This window comes from Manis pentadactyla, chromosome Y (genome assembly GCF_030020395.1).
Source record: "Manis pentadactyla isolate mManPen7 chromosome Y, mManPen7.hap1, whole genome shotgun sequence".
In the NCBI taxonomy this organism is placed as follows: domain Eukaryota; kingdom Metazoa; phylum Chordata; class Mammalia; order Pholidota; family Manidae; genus Manis; species Manis pentadactyla.
This window is the reverse complement of record NC_080039.1, coordinates 24,640,268-24,654,957: the sequence shown is the minus strand read 5'-3', so window position 1 is coordinate 24,654,957 and position 14,690 is coordinate 24,640,268. Positions and strand designations below refer to the sequence as shown.

Genomic DNA, 14,690 nt, shown 5'->3' with positions numbered 1-14,690 from the left:
TTATTTTAATATCTTAAAATTTCTATTTTTAAAACTTTCACATTTTCAAATCCCATCAAAAGAATGAACTGACAAACATTGAAAATAAAGAATATCTGTAACTAAAAACTGCTTGTTTGTTACATATCTCCCCTGATTATACTTTTTTCTTCTGTAAGACATAAAAACGCTTGGCAAACAGCTCTTTTGGGGGTTAATTGCTGTCATTCAGGTAATTTTGTCCTCAGTGGCTACACAAACTTACAGCGCGACATGCTAATGTTGCCATTAGCATAACTACACATTTTAGAATGACTGAAGTAGTGACAGAATAATAGGGCAATGAAAAATACCCAGGAACAATGTTATATACCCGTTTTTCCAGCATTATCCATATTAATTCAAAGGCTACTTATTAGCCTTAACAAAGCTGCTATAACTAAAAATCAACAAGATACTACTGGTATGATTGATAATGGATGGGCTCTTTTGATCCAATTGCTATGAAGATATACTGCTTGCAGAATGCAGCAGACCTAAGAAAAATTCTTGTTTGTAGCTGACTCCTAATCCAAAATTTTTTCTTGCTTAAGAGTTCACACACATTAATATACTATATACCCTTTACCATTTACATATTAGTACCAGCCATTTATTACAAAAGACTGCACACTTTTCCTACAGGTGGCTTATATATTGACAGCAAATTTCTGAAAATAAAACAGTGAATATACTTTCTATAGTAAATGATTTTTCTAGTTTTAAATACAAGCCAGACACAGAAAAAGTCTGGACTGTAAGGCCTGAGTGTGTGGTTAAAGGAACCAGTTAAATACGGGTGTTTCACTGATCCTTTATTTGAGACAGGGATACTTCTTCATTGCCTCCTTCATAATTTTCTTGTGCTTGTTGACCAGTTTGCTGGTAGCTGTTCAAGGGATGTGCTGCAGGCCCTGTATATGGCTGACCATGCACATGATTACTCTGAGGGTGAAAGAGACCTGTAGGTTAAACTTTTCACATATCACAATCAAATAAAAAGATGTGAGCTGAAGTTTGTATAAAAGCAGATATGTCTATTTCTAGGAATTTATCTTTAAAAAATACTGCTCATGCAGTAGTTAAGTAACTTAGAAGTCTATTCCTGAATTGCTACAAGTACCACTATGACAAACAATGTTTTGAGAAAAAGCTACACATGAATCTGTGAGGTTATGACAGAATATTATTTTTCCTCTCACCAAGAAAGTGTTTTGACACTGTTTTTTCACCAATGCCTCTGATAACAGAATTGGTTCCTCTAAGTGTGGTCCTTGATCAGCCCTACCAAAATCAGTGGGAAACTTGTTAGAAATGAAAAGTGTTGCACCACACTCACGCCAACTGAATAAAAAATTCTGAAGGTGGGACATAGCAACGTCTATTTCTAACAAAGCCTTTAGGTGATTCTCAGGAATACCTACTGTCTTAAAAGATCTGAATTGGTCATGTTTGTGGTTTAAACTCAGGACCATCCTCCTAAAACTTATCCCCAAAATTTTATTTTGGAATGAACAGTTGATCATCTGTGTTTCTCAGTGAACCATCTATTAAAAAATCAAAAACTTAATAAAAAATACATTATTAGTGAAAATCAGTCCTGCAGCAAAACCAATCAAGACTTCCTTAACATTTCTTTGATAGTTATGAATTTTATGTTAATGTAAAACATCACCCATTTTTATTAATTAAGGCCTGTGTAGTTGGCAGAGGAAATACCACATGGGCAGACAGAAACATGCTCTTTCAACCCAGTAACTCCTCATCATCTTGGCAAGCTATTCTAGATAAACTGTTACTACATAACATTACAACTAGTAAGTTACAAAACATTTAAGACAAATAAATGCTTTTAAGTAAAGCACAAAGAATTGGTTTAGGGGATAAAAATTAAAAACAAAAATACTCCGACTCCTATTTACCTGCTGATAGTGAGATCCAGATGAATTAGTATATAATGGGGCATCTTCTGCTGCAGAGGACTGATGCTCATCTGGGGTATCTTGGTCTTCTGGATGCTAGTTTTAAATATTTAAAAGAGATTAGAAGTTTGATTATAAAAGCAACTTAAATTTATTTTTATTCTACCAGTGAGACAGTTAAAAAAAATCTAAAAAGCTGCCATGTTTAATGTTTTTTCATTTACTGTGATAAAATAACTTGCAGTTAGAGAAAAACTTTTAGATTATCCTAAATATATTCTTAGACAGTTTCACAGCAATTTCTCCAAAATATAGAGAACAGAGGAGGTTAAGCTCTGTTGATGACTTAAAAAAAAATCAATCAGCACTAAACACTAAAACAAACAAACTGCAACACATATTCTTTACACAGTAACATGGCCTATAAAAAATTACTTTTCTTTCTTCCATTTCTATTTGCTGTCCATTGATGGCTTTTATTTATTTTTTACCTCCTCTGGACAGAATTCACAAGCTTTTTTGAGTGTCATCCTAGCACTATGTGACCTCCGTAATAAATAAGAACGTGATGATGTTTTATTGCTTTGCACTGGAGAAGACCAATTGTTATCACTGCATTGAGGGTTGCCAGTGTACGGTATTTTTTCAAGTTCACATGCAAGCCATTCCACTGCACAGATCCACTTTCTTATAAGATCTCCATTACCCTTCAAAAGAAAATAAAACTATTCAAGCAAAAGAATTTGGAATAATTTCTGTGTTAATTTAAAATGCAAATTCCAAATTTCCATGATTCCAGTTACTACAAAACTTAAGAAAAGACTCTCACCTTTAATATTTGGTAAGCAACAGGACAACTGCTAAACAGAGCTACAACACATTTTATACACTGATACGCTCTTTTTTGATAGTGATTTTTAGAGCAATGGATTATTATAAACAATCCATCTCGATCATCTGGGATTCCTTTAAGAGCATTACAAATTCTAAAAAAGAAGAAAGAAGATATAAAAATTTGTGACAGGTAGTAAACATTTGAAGCCTACTGTGCACCGTTCAGCACACGTTTTTTTTTTGAAGTGTCGATCTAATCTAGTTAACTCTCTTAAGCTTCGGTAAACTCATTTACTTCTTGAGAAAACAAGTACAGAAATAAAAAAGCAGCCACATATCCCAGACTTATACTCAAGTTGGGAAGTTGGCTACCAGTCCGACCTGAGAATTTGAAGTCTTAACAAACTGTCATCAATCCAAAATGCTTTTGCTATAAGAATACCAATGCTGCATTGTTTTTATTGCAGTTATCTACAAGTATGTCTTATCTTCATGACTAGAGAATTGTTTTGCTTTGAATCAGATCATTTTTAAAAATTGTATCTTGGAGTGCAAAGTGAGGTTCTAGCGACTACAAAGTGATATCACTTGACAATACAAAATTAACTAGAATTCTCTTCCTTAGAATACACATGTGGTGGGTAAAGCAATTTTCACTGGCAAGAGTAAAATCTGATTCATTTGCTATTGACAAATGATTGAACCTCAGTTCCAGCCAAATCTCAACATAACATTTACCTTGGCAATTTAAAAATCAGTTATGGGAAAAACACAACTTTTCGCTTTGCAACAGTACCTGGAGAAAGTTTTCTAAAAAAAAAAAATCCTTTAATTTTACTGAATAGAGTATAATTGTATTCCCAATCAAAACCAAACATGTGTGTATATGCATGTGTAGGCTTGTTTGCCACAAACATGTTTATAATGTCAGTGGTTTTTCAACCTAATCATTTCAGACAAAAAAATGTAACATGCATAGGCACTGTTTATTTTGAAACACGTGTAGTATATAGTTTTTTCATTCATGTTTTACATGATAATGAAGTTGACAACTCACTATTTCTGACATAGTATCATCAGTGCAACTGCTTTCATATACCTTGTAATCAAATACTGCCTTTCCCTTCTTGTTCTGTTGCCTGTAACAGTGTCTGGCACATAGTAGATACTTTGTAAATATCTCTTAAATAATGTCTACTGAATAAAATACATGTTCATCATACAAAACATTTATTTCAAGCTTGTGCTCATAATTCCCTGTCAATTTGTACCCAAAAGCCCACCATTTCCCACATTAACCCAGTATTTATACTTTTACGATCACTTCCTTGGTAGAAAAAAGAAAACCAGGTGTGACTGATGAGTTTTAAGACATACATAAATTACACAGTAAACAACGTAAGTTTAGAAGCTCTTTAAAAAAAATAAAAGAGCTCATTAAAATACATCCCTTAAGACTTATCAAACTGTCTCATAACACTGAAATAGTTACTGAGTAATATATAGTGGTAGCTTAGAAATTTTAAATTTTAGTTTCATGGCAACTAGTTTTGGTTAATGCTATTTTGACAAAACTGATTTGTTTGAAATCTATGATGGTGAATTAGGTGACAATTTGAAAACTAATTAATTCAAGAATCTTGTATTTTCAGTCCCCCTGAAATTTAGTGATCTATCTTTTAAGCACTGTGTTCTTATACAAACTTTAGTTTTTCCTAATAACTAATGTGACAGTATGTATACATATTTGTTTCCTATATGAAACTATTTACTTCCTATATTAAACTAGTTTCATCAGTGAAACTTGCAGGCTGAATTTTAGCACAATGAACACACATAGGAGGAATTCTGGAAGGAAGTCTGAGGCCTTTTAGGAAGCTAACAGTTCTAAAAACTCATATTAACTCCCCATATACTAATAAGAGAACTAATATGCTGGGGATTATTTTTAGAAAACAGTATTACCTAGTATAACCAATTAAGAAAATGAGTGCAATGTAATCTACAATATTAATAGAACTTAAATACTTACAAAAAAAACCAATTCATTTTCTTTAAATAAATTAAAGAAAAAAACTAGTATTAAGTATGAAACGACTAAGAGAAAAGAATAAAAAATGGACCTATATTGAGATGGGTGCAACTGCTCCTTCATTTTTATGACATCATCGTATGTTTTTAAAGGTAAAACATTTAATAGAGCTTCAAGGAGTAAGAATGTATTTTTCTACTGGCAATTCCATTCATTTCTAGAATCATAAAAAATGTACTTATTCTGGTAGCAGACAGAGTATGTACCTGACAGTCTGCCAGGAATCCTCAATCAGTAAAATCTGCAAAAGCATATCCAAATATGGCTGAAGTTCATAGGTGTCTGAGGAGGCAACCTAAACATAGGTAAAGTATAGTTGAATTACTTATTTAAAGGAACAGTGAATCAAATTGTAGACATCTGAATGTTTATTTTCCTTTAACCTGCCAGAGAAGTTCACTGAGGACAGTAGATGAGAACTGAGGATTCTCCCAGCAGCAAAAATGAAGCAAGCTGATGGTTTCCTCTGAGTCACTACAATCTTCAATAATTTTCTTCACGTAACTTGTTCTCACAAATAAAATGTCCGCCACATTCTGCTGAATTGGCATTATAGGCTGTGATAAATTAGGGTCACCAAAAGGATTTGGAAGAGGAGGATTACCTAGAACAGATTTGTCATCAATGAAAAGCCAACTGACTTCTTTGCAAACTTACAATACTGAATTTTATTTCTAAACTGGCAAGTTAAATTAAATTTCTAAGCACAATAAAATGATCAGACAGAGTTAAGATGATAAAGACGCATAACTAAATGCTGACATTGAAGGAAAAAAACCTAGTTACGATTCTTAATGCAACCATTTCACAAATAAGGAATTTTTATCGTAGTAAATTATAAAAGGTTCTCTTTTAAACATGTGAGAAAATTAATGGTTTAAGATATAATATACCCAAAGCATGGATCTTCACTGTTTTTTGTTTTTATAAATGTTCAGAATTTTAACTAAGTGCTATATAGGAAAGTAGCATTATTTTTGAACTACTGAAGAATGGATGGAACATTCCACTTTACCATTGATTGAAGACTGCATCCTTGATGAGACATTGCAACAGCGGATCAGCTGAGCTACTACTGAGTATAACTCGCCTAATTCAGCATATTGATACTTGATTGGAGGACCTGGCCCTTCATCTAAAGACACAAGCATAAAGGTAGCAGGTACATCCAATTTCAAGAGCTGTGTCTTTTCTGTCATACCTATAAAAAAAAAGGAGAAAAGTAATGTGTAGGAAAAACAGAGAAACCAAAACAATTAAAACGACAAGTGCTGCATTATTGAAAAAGTAATTAATATAGCCACATACTATTTTTATGATTAAAGCTCATCCCATTTATTTAGACTGCAGAAATACAGATGGAATGCAGAAAAAACAGAAAATACATTGACTTAGTCTAACTATGGAGTAGTGATCATGACTCTGGCATTCCAATTACAGAGCCCTAAGGGAAAAGTAGCTTTTTTAGGACTGAGAGTAGGGGGCTAAGATAGCAAATCTCAACAAAGAAAGGTAAGATGATAAAAATAAACTAAATAAAATGAGAAAAATATTTTGTAAACCTGCCTCCTCCCCCACCTTCCTTCATATCAAAAAAACTTCTTGAGGAAAAAAAGCATCTAGATTGGCTGTTCCTACTTTCCTTATTTTCCCCTTCCTCATGCCCATTTAATTTGTCCCAAACTTGTTGGTTTGAAATGCAGGAACAGCTCTCACACTTAACTACCTTACTCTTCTTGAAACGCTTTAGCTTTGTATTCCCTTGCCCTCATTTTATTTCTACCTCTCTTTTGAAAACTTCTTACTTCCAATCTACAGTAATGTGTATCTTTATGCGGGTTTCAAATTTTGGATATCACACTGTTTTGTGGTCTTCTTAGATGTCCAACACTGTCAAAATTTAACCTGCTAATCTTCAAGTCACATCTTGGACTTGATAAACCTCATTAGTACAGTAGCCCTTTCATCCTTGGTGGTTACATTGTAAGACACTCAGTGGGTGCTTGAAACTGTGGATATACTGAAGAAAAAACCAAAGTGTGGCATCTGTGTGTGTGTGTGTGCGCGCGCGTATGTGTCTGTGCACACGCGCGCGCCTGTGTATAAAGTATACAGGCATATCTATGAGGAAGTTTAATTTGTAAATTAGACATAATAAAATAACAGTAATAGGACATAACAATCGTACTGTAATAAAAGCTGTATAATATGGTCTCTCAAAGTATTTTACTGTACTCTTCATTCTCCTTTTGATATGAGATAATGAAATGCGTGTGTGATATGAAATGAAGGTGAATGATGTAGGCCCATGACATAGTGTTATGCTTCCCATTGACCTTCTGATGCTACGTCAGAAGGAGGATCAAATCACATGCTTCCCTGGCTGAGGTTGGCTTCTGGTAACTGAAATTGCAGAAAGTTTTCAAAACCACAGATAATGGGCAACCAGTGTATGCTATAGTGGTTCTCGATGCCCTCATGGTAAAGCACAGACTGTCTAACAAGACTTGCCGAGAGAGCATGATTATAGCATTTTGCGAGTCCCTTCTGCTATTTTAAGTCACAAAGTGGCCTTCAATATCCAATGACCCAGGTCTTTCCATCTACCATTTACTCTGTTTACCAACCAATTCCTATACCACCTTCTCTAACAAGCCTTTTCTTACTCTCTAAGCATAGTTCAGATATTCCTGGCTTGTATTTCACAGCACTTTGCATTTTCTGTTGCATCATGTAATACTTGTAATCCATTAATATTCTTCATACATTGCTGTATTCCCAGGACCACAAAAAGAGTTCACAAATTCTTATTTGACACTCAAAAAGTTCTATGAAGTTTTTTGTAAGGTTGGTGTTATGGCATTTCTGGCAAAAACCTACCTTGATTAGACATGTGTTATCTTTTCCTTTATCCATTACCCACTGATTGCCCAGGAATTAAAATTCATTATATATCACAGAAATATTTATATGATTGACTGTAGGGTGCTGACACATACTTCCTTGGGGGATGTCACAAGTATGGCAAATGCACTGTTTCACCTTTTTTAAAATCTAAAAAATTCTGAAACCTCAGAGAGAACCAAGATGGCGGCGTGAGTAGAGCAGCAGCAATCTCCTCCCAAAACCATATATATTTTTGAAAATACAACAAATACAACTAATCCTAAAAGAGAGACCAGAAGACACAGGACAACGGCCAGACTACATCCACACCTGCGAGAACCCAGCGCCTCGTGAAGGGGGCAAGATACAAGTTGTGGCCCGGCGGGACCCGAGCATCCCACACCTCAGCTCCCGGCGGGAGGAGGAGAGTCGGAGCGGGGAGCGAGAGGGAGCCCAGGACTGCTAAACACCCAGCCCTAGCCATCCGCACTGGAGCGCAGACACACAGTGCATGCTTCGGGTGCTGGAAACTAGGGAAACAGGACAGTTAAGGCCTGTGAGCGGGTCCCCACAGGCGGCGCACCCGGGACAAAGAAAAGCGAGTGCTTTTTGAAAGTCTTATAGGGACAGGGACCCCACAGCTGGACGGAAGCGCCCTGGGACAGCTAGTCAAGCAGCTGCGAATCCCAGGGAACTTTGGGCACCTGACCCCCTGCAGCGCAGCTCGGAGGCCCCTCACCGTGGTAAACAGCCTCCCGCCTGTTCCACCTCTGACGCGGCTCCTCCTCATTGGAGCAGCAGCCCGAGGCAGGCCATGCCCACAGCAACTGCAGGGCTAAATAAACTCCATAGATGCTGGGCTAGATCAGAAGCCCCGTCTGCACACAGCTGCCCAGCACAAGCCGCTAGAGGCCACTGTTCTCCCAGGAGAGGAAGGCCTTAAACTGGCAAGAAGGGACTTTCTCTTACCCAACACACACGCCAGCTCCCCACAAATACATCTATCACCATGAAAAGGCAGAAGAAATTGATACAGACCAAGATCACAGAGGCAAACCCTGAGAAGGAGATAGACCTAACCAGTCTTCCTGAAAAAGAATTAAAAATAAAGCTCATAACCATGCTGATGGAGCTGCAGAGAAGTATGCAAGAGGTAAGGGATGAAGTCCGGAGGGAGATTACAGAAATGAAACAATCTCTGGAAGGATTTATAAGCAGAATGGAAGAGGCCATTGATGGAATAGAAACCAGAGAACAGGAATGCATAGAAGCTGACGCAGAGAGAGAGAAAAGGATCTCCAGGAATGAAACAATATTAAGAGAACTGGGTGACCGATCCAAAAGGAACAATATCCGCATTATAGGGGTACCAGAAGAAGAAGAGAGAGAAAGAGATAGAAAGACTATTTGAAGAAATAATTGCTGAAAACTTCCCCAAACTGGGGAGGAAATAATCCACAAGACCATGGAAGTGTACAGAACTCCCAACAGAAAGGACCCAAGGAGGACACAACACCAAGACACATAATAATTAAAATGGCAAAGATCAAAGACAAGGACAGAGTTTTAAAGGCAGTGAGAGAGAGGGAAAAGGTCACCTACAAAGGGAAACCCATCAGGCTATCATCAGACTTCTCAACAGAAACCTTACAGGCCAGAAGAGAATGGCATCATATATTTAATGCAATGAAAGAGAAGGGCCTTGAATCCAGCATGACTATCATTTAAATATGAAGGAGGGATTAAACAATTTCTGGACAAGCAAAAGTTGAGGGAATTTGCCTCCCACAAACCACCTCTACAGGGTATTTTAGAGGGACTGCTCTAGATGGGGGCACTTCAAAGACTAAACAGATGCCACCAGAGAAAATAAAATAACAGCAAAGAAAGCAGACCAACCAAATACTAACTAAAGGCAAAAAATAAAATCAACTACCCACAAAAGCAGTTAAAGGAAGCACAAAAGAGCACAGAATTAAATAACCAACATATAAAGAACGGAGAAGGAGGAATAAGAAGGGAGGAAAAACAAAGAATGACCAGACAGTGTTTAAAATACCTCAATAAGTGAGTTAAATTAGACAGTAAGATATTAAAGAAGCAAACCTTGAACCTTTGGCAGCCACGAATCTAAAGCCTATAATGGCAATAAGTACGTATCTTTCAATAATCAATTTAAATGTAAATGGTCTGAATGCACCAATCAAAAGACACAGAATAATAGAATGGATAAAAAAGCAAGACCCATCTCTATGCTGCTTACAAGAGACTCACCTCAAACCCAAAGACTATAGGAACAAAGAACGACTGAAGGAACCAAACAGCAGCAGAATCATAGAACCTAAGAATGGACTAACAGCTACCAAAGGGAAAGGGACTGGGGAGAAAGGGCAGGAAGGGAGGGATGAGGGTGGGGAAAAAGAAAGGGGACATGACGATTAGCATATATAATGTGGGGGGGCACGAGGAGGGCTGTGCAACGCAGAGAAGATAAGTAGTCATTTTACAACATCTTACTGCGCTGATGGACGGTACTGTGGTGGGGTTTGTGAGGGGGATTTGGTGGTGGGGGGGGACCCTGGTAAGCATAGTGCTCTTCATGTAATTGTAGATTAATGACAACAAAATTAATTAATTAAAAAAAAATTCTGAAACCTAAACCCGTATCTAGCCATAAGAATTTAAGATTAAGATGGACAATCTACACTCATTTATGGCAGTGAAAATTGGCATTAGATTATATCATGGGTCAGCTGTGAGCAGCTTAGGAAGCAGTATCTAAAATGGAAACGGAGTAAAATAGGATTTCTGTAGTCCTTAAATTTGTAGTTTTGCATAAAAAAGGATTAAAACAAGGATGTTATTTATATTTGGTTTGTGTTTCAATTATATGCTAATTCTTCGAAATTTCAACAAATTTCAAACAATACGCTAATTATTTGAATCAATTTCTCATAAAAACCTAAAAATATGTATTGCAAAACTCATATCTAGACTACACCAGAAAAATTAGGAACTCTGAATTGCTGGTACACCAACACCTAAATCACTGACATTTAAATTTATAACTCAACTATAACAAATTCATTCTTTCCCTTCTTAATAAATTAAGAATAACTTAAAACAACACTGAAAATACTACAGAATTTCTTATGTACACTTGTGGCTATCCATCCATTCATTCAACTGTGACTGAGTACCACTATGCCGACTCCTGAACACAGAAATTTGCAGTCTAGTTGGAGAGGAAGACAGTAATACCTAAAACTACCAAAATACAACGGTACACAGCATAACACAGTAACACAGTGTAACTTTTTAGGTAAGCATGTGAAACCATAGAGAAGAAATGCACCGATGCTGTGAGAAAAAGCAGGATCCCGTAATATGCTATTTTTGAAAATTAAAATTATTAACTGATAGTGTTCCCAACAGGAGAATTGAAGTGAATAATGTGTGTAATATTATCCATGATTTTATCTTAATTTTAGCAAAACATATGTACAGGCCAACTTCTTAAATGACAAGTACCAACAAGTAGGATCCTTTAAAAAATACATATATCCTCAGATGGAGCCGAGATGGCATGAAACTCACACCATGCTCCTGGCTAGGGAGAATTAATATTGTCAAAATGGCCATCCTGCCCAAAGCAATATACAGATTCGATGCAATCCCTATCAAATTTCCAAGAGCATTCTTCAATGAACTGGAACAAATAGTTCTAAAATTCATATGGAACAACCAAAGACCCAGAAGACCCAAAGCGATCCTGAGAAGGAAGAGTAAAGGGGGGGGGATCTCGCTGCCCAACCTCAAGCCCTACTACAAGAGCACAGTAATCAAGACAATTTGGTACTGGCACAAGAACAGAGCCACAGACCAGTGGAACAGAATAGAGACTCCAAACATTAACCTAAACATATATGGTCAATTAATATTTGATAAAGGAGCCATGAACATACAATGGGGAAATGACACTCTCTTCAACAGATGGTGCTGGCAAAACTCGACAGCAATGTGTAAGAGAATGAAACTGGATCACTGTCTAACCCCATACACAAAAGTAAATTTGAAATGGACCAAAGCCTGAATGTAAGTCACGAAACCTTAAAACTCTTAGAAGAAAAGATAGGCAAAAATCTCTCAGACATAAACATGAGTGACTTCTTCATGAACGTATCTCCCCAGGCAAGGGAAACAAAAGTAAAAATGAACAAGTGGGAGCATAAGAAGCTGAAAAGCTTCTGTACAGCAAAGGACACCATCAATAGAACAAAAAGGTATCCTACAGTATGGGAGAATATATTCATAAATGACAGATCCAATAAAGGGCTGACATCCGAAATATACAAAGAGCTCACACACCTCAACAAACAAAAAGCAAATAATCCAATTAAAAAATGGGCACAGGATCTGAACAGACAGTTCTCCAAAGCAGAAGTTCAGATGGCCAACAGACACGTGAAAAGATTCTCCACATCGCTAATCATCAGAGAAATGCAAATTAAAACTGCAATGGGATATCACCTCACACAAGAAAGGATCACCACCATCCAAAAGACAAAGAACAACAAATGTTGGCAAGGTTGTGGAAATCGGGGAACCCTCCTACATTGCGGGTGGGAATGTAAATGTGTTCAACCATTGCAGAAAGCAGTATGGAGATTCCTCAAAATGCTCAAAATAGAAATACCATTTGAGCCAGGAATTCCACTTCCAGGAATTTACCCTAAGAATGCAGTAGCCCGATTTGAAAAAAACAGATGCACCCCTATGTTTATTGCAGCACTATTTACAATAGCCAAGTAATGGAAGCAACCTAAGTGTTCATCAGTAGGTGAATGGATGAAGAAGATGTGGTACATATATACACAATGGAACATTATTCAGCCATAAGAAAAGAAATCCTATCATTTGCAACAACATGGATGGAGCTAAAGGGTATTATGCTCGGTGAAATAAGCCCGGTGGAGAGACACTAGTACCAAACCATTTCACCCATGTGTAGAGTGTAAGAACAACAAAGAAAAACTGAAGGAACAAAACAGCAGCAGAATCACAGAACCCAAGAATGGACTAACAGTCACCAAAGGGAAAGGGACTGAGGAGGATGGGTGGGAAGGGAGGGATAAGGGTGCGGAAAAAGAAAGCGGGCACTACGATTAGCATGTTTAACTTGTGGGGGACACGGGGAGGCCTGTACAACACAGAGAAGACGAGTAGGGCTTCTGCAGCATCTTACTGTGCTGATGACAGTGACTATAATGGGCTTTGTGGGGGGGACTTGGTGAAGGGGGAAGCCTAGTAAACATAATGTTCTTCATGTAGTTGTGGATTACTGATACCAAAATAAAAATAAAAATAGCAGAATAAAAAATACACGTATCTTTCCCGAGCCCTAGGAATTTTGATTCATAGGTGTGGGATGTGGCCTGGGAATCAGTAGTTTTTAAAACAGCATTAAGAGATAAAAATATGAGTAAGACAGTTTCTGAACTAAGGTTAGATCAATTATCAACAGAACAAGTACACAAAAATACTTTACTGTACAAGATGAGAAGTGCCATTAAAGAGTTATACAGAAAGTCTGAAGTGGGTTTTAAAATTTTAAGTACGGAATACTACTTCTGTCTAGAAGATATTAGATCTCATTACTTCAATTAAAATGCTTTCATCAAATATGAAATAATACAGCAAACAGAATTATGAGAAGTGCTTACCTAAACTGGCATACATTACAAACAGACTGAAATACTGCTGTAAATGATGGCCATGCTCTGAAACTTCCCTTCTCAGGAGATTTAAGACTGCCCTTAGTAAGTGGTCACTCAAGCTTAAGTTTTCACAGGCCTGTAAAAGACAAAATATTTTATTGGCAACAAGCTCATATATGTAAAGCTGCATCACTTAGACATGTCAAGAGAAAAATTATTAAATATAGTTGTCTCAGAGAGGGAATGAAGAACTGAGGATTTCACTATAGAAGCTCTATGATGTTGTTACTGCAAAAAAAACAACCCATGTAGATAAAAAGGTTACTTGAAGATTTAAAATTAGCCATCGTAAAAATAAACCTTAACTGAACATACAATCGGAAGCCTACTATATAACTGCAAGTAACTGAATAAACAGAAGAAAGTTTCCTTATGTTTTAAGTTGCCCAATAATCATTATTCATTAATATGAAATACTTTCAATCAACTCAGTAATGCAGGCATGTATTAATTATGTTACACAAATGAATATGTTTACTTCTTTGATCTTGATAAAAAGAAACTTTATTCTTTTTGCATTATTAGTGAAAAGCTTTCAATTACCTGACTGGAAGGCCCCAGAGATGTAAAAGATGAAGGGCAAGGCCCATCTTGCAATGAAAAATGTGCAATAAATACTATAAGTTTTGCAAACGCATCCCTCACTTCGGCACTAGGGCACTCCAGAAGATATTCAGAGAAGCGATTTGGAACATTAAAAAGAACATTTTGAGCAAACCAAAAACGTACATTCTTGCAGTGATGGAGTAGAATGCACAGTGCATCATACCTAAGAGAAAAATATACGAGTATCAATTTTATTGACGTGCTTCTATTTCGATGGCTCCAGTGAACCAACAGGTTTCTATGAACCAAAAAAGATGTTCTTTACAATTAATTAGGCCTGAGACTTGGTCTAGTTCCTCAATTACAAAAATGAATAAATGAGAACTTGTGTAGGTAGATGCAAATCTATAATCAGACTCTTCCTGATTCAGTGATATTTCCTAAACAAGTATTCTGAATGACGCTGAAAATAGTTCTGAAATCAAGGTATTCTAATGTCCCCATCATTTTTACAATCAGAACCTTAACCTGAATAGTGTAACTATTTTTTTTAAATCTCTATTAAATACAGAATTCCATCTACAAAGATTAAAGCATAATGCTTTCATGATAAAA

At 36.6% G+C, this 14,690-nt stretch overlaps 1 protein-coding gene across 3 annotated transcripts in view; it reads right to left on the bottom strand.

The window, feature by feature from the left end:
- Positions 1–369: 369 nt before the first annotated feature.
- Positions 370–14,690, bottom strand: part of LOC130682127 (probable ubiquitin carboxyl-terminal hydrolase FAF-X) — a 193,361-nt gene continuing 179,040 nt past the window's right edge. For all 3 annotated transcript variants that reach the window (XM_057496256.1, XM_057496258.1, XM_057496257.1), the window contains 9 exons: positions 14,073–14,298; positions 13,476–13,605; positions 5,882–6,067; positions 5,250–5,470; positions 5,073–5,161; positions 2,770–2,926; positions 2,432–2,647; positions 1,941–2,036; positions 370–963 (listed from right to left, as the gene is read on the bottom strand). In XM_057496256.1, coding sequence (XP_057352239.1) covers positions 823–963; positions 1,941–2,036; positions 2,432–2,647; positions 2,770–2,926; positions 5,073–5,161; positions 5,250–5,470; positions 5,882–6,067; positions 13,476–13,605; positions 14,073–14,298 — 1,462 coding nt within the window. In that variant the 3' untranslated portion in view covers positions 370–822. The remainder of the gene's footprint in view (positions 964–1,940; positions 2,037–2,431; positions 2,648–2,769; positions 2,927–5,072; positions 5,162–5,249; positions 5,471–5,881; positions 6,068–13,475; positions 13,606–14,072; positions 14,299–14,690) is intronic.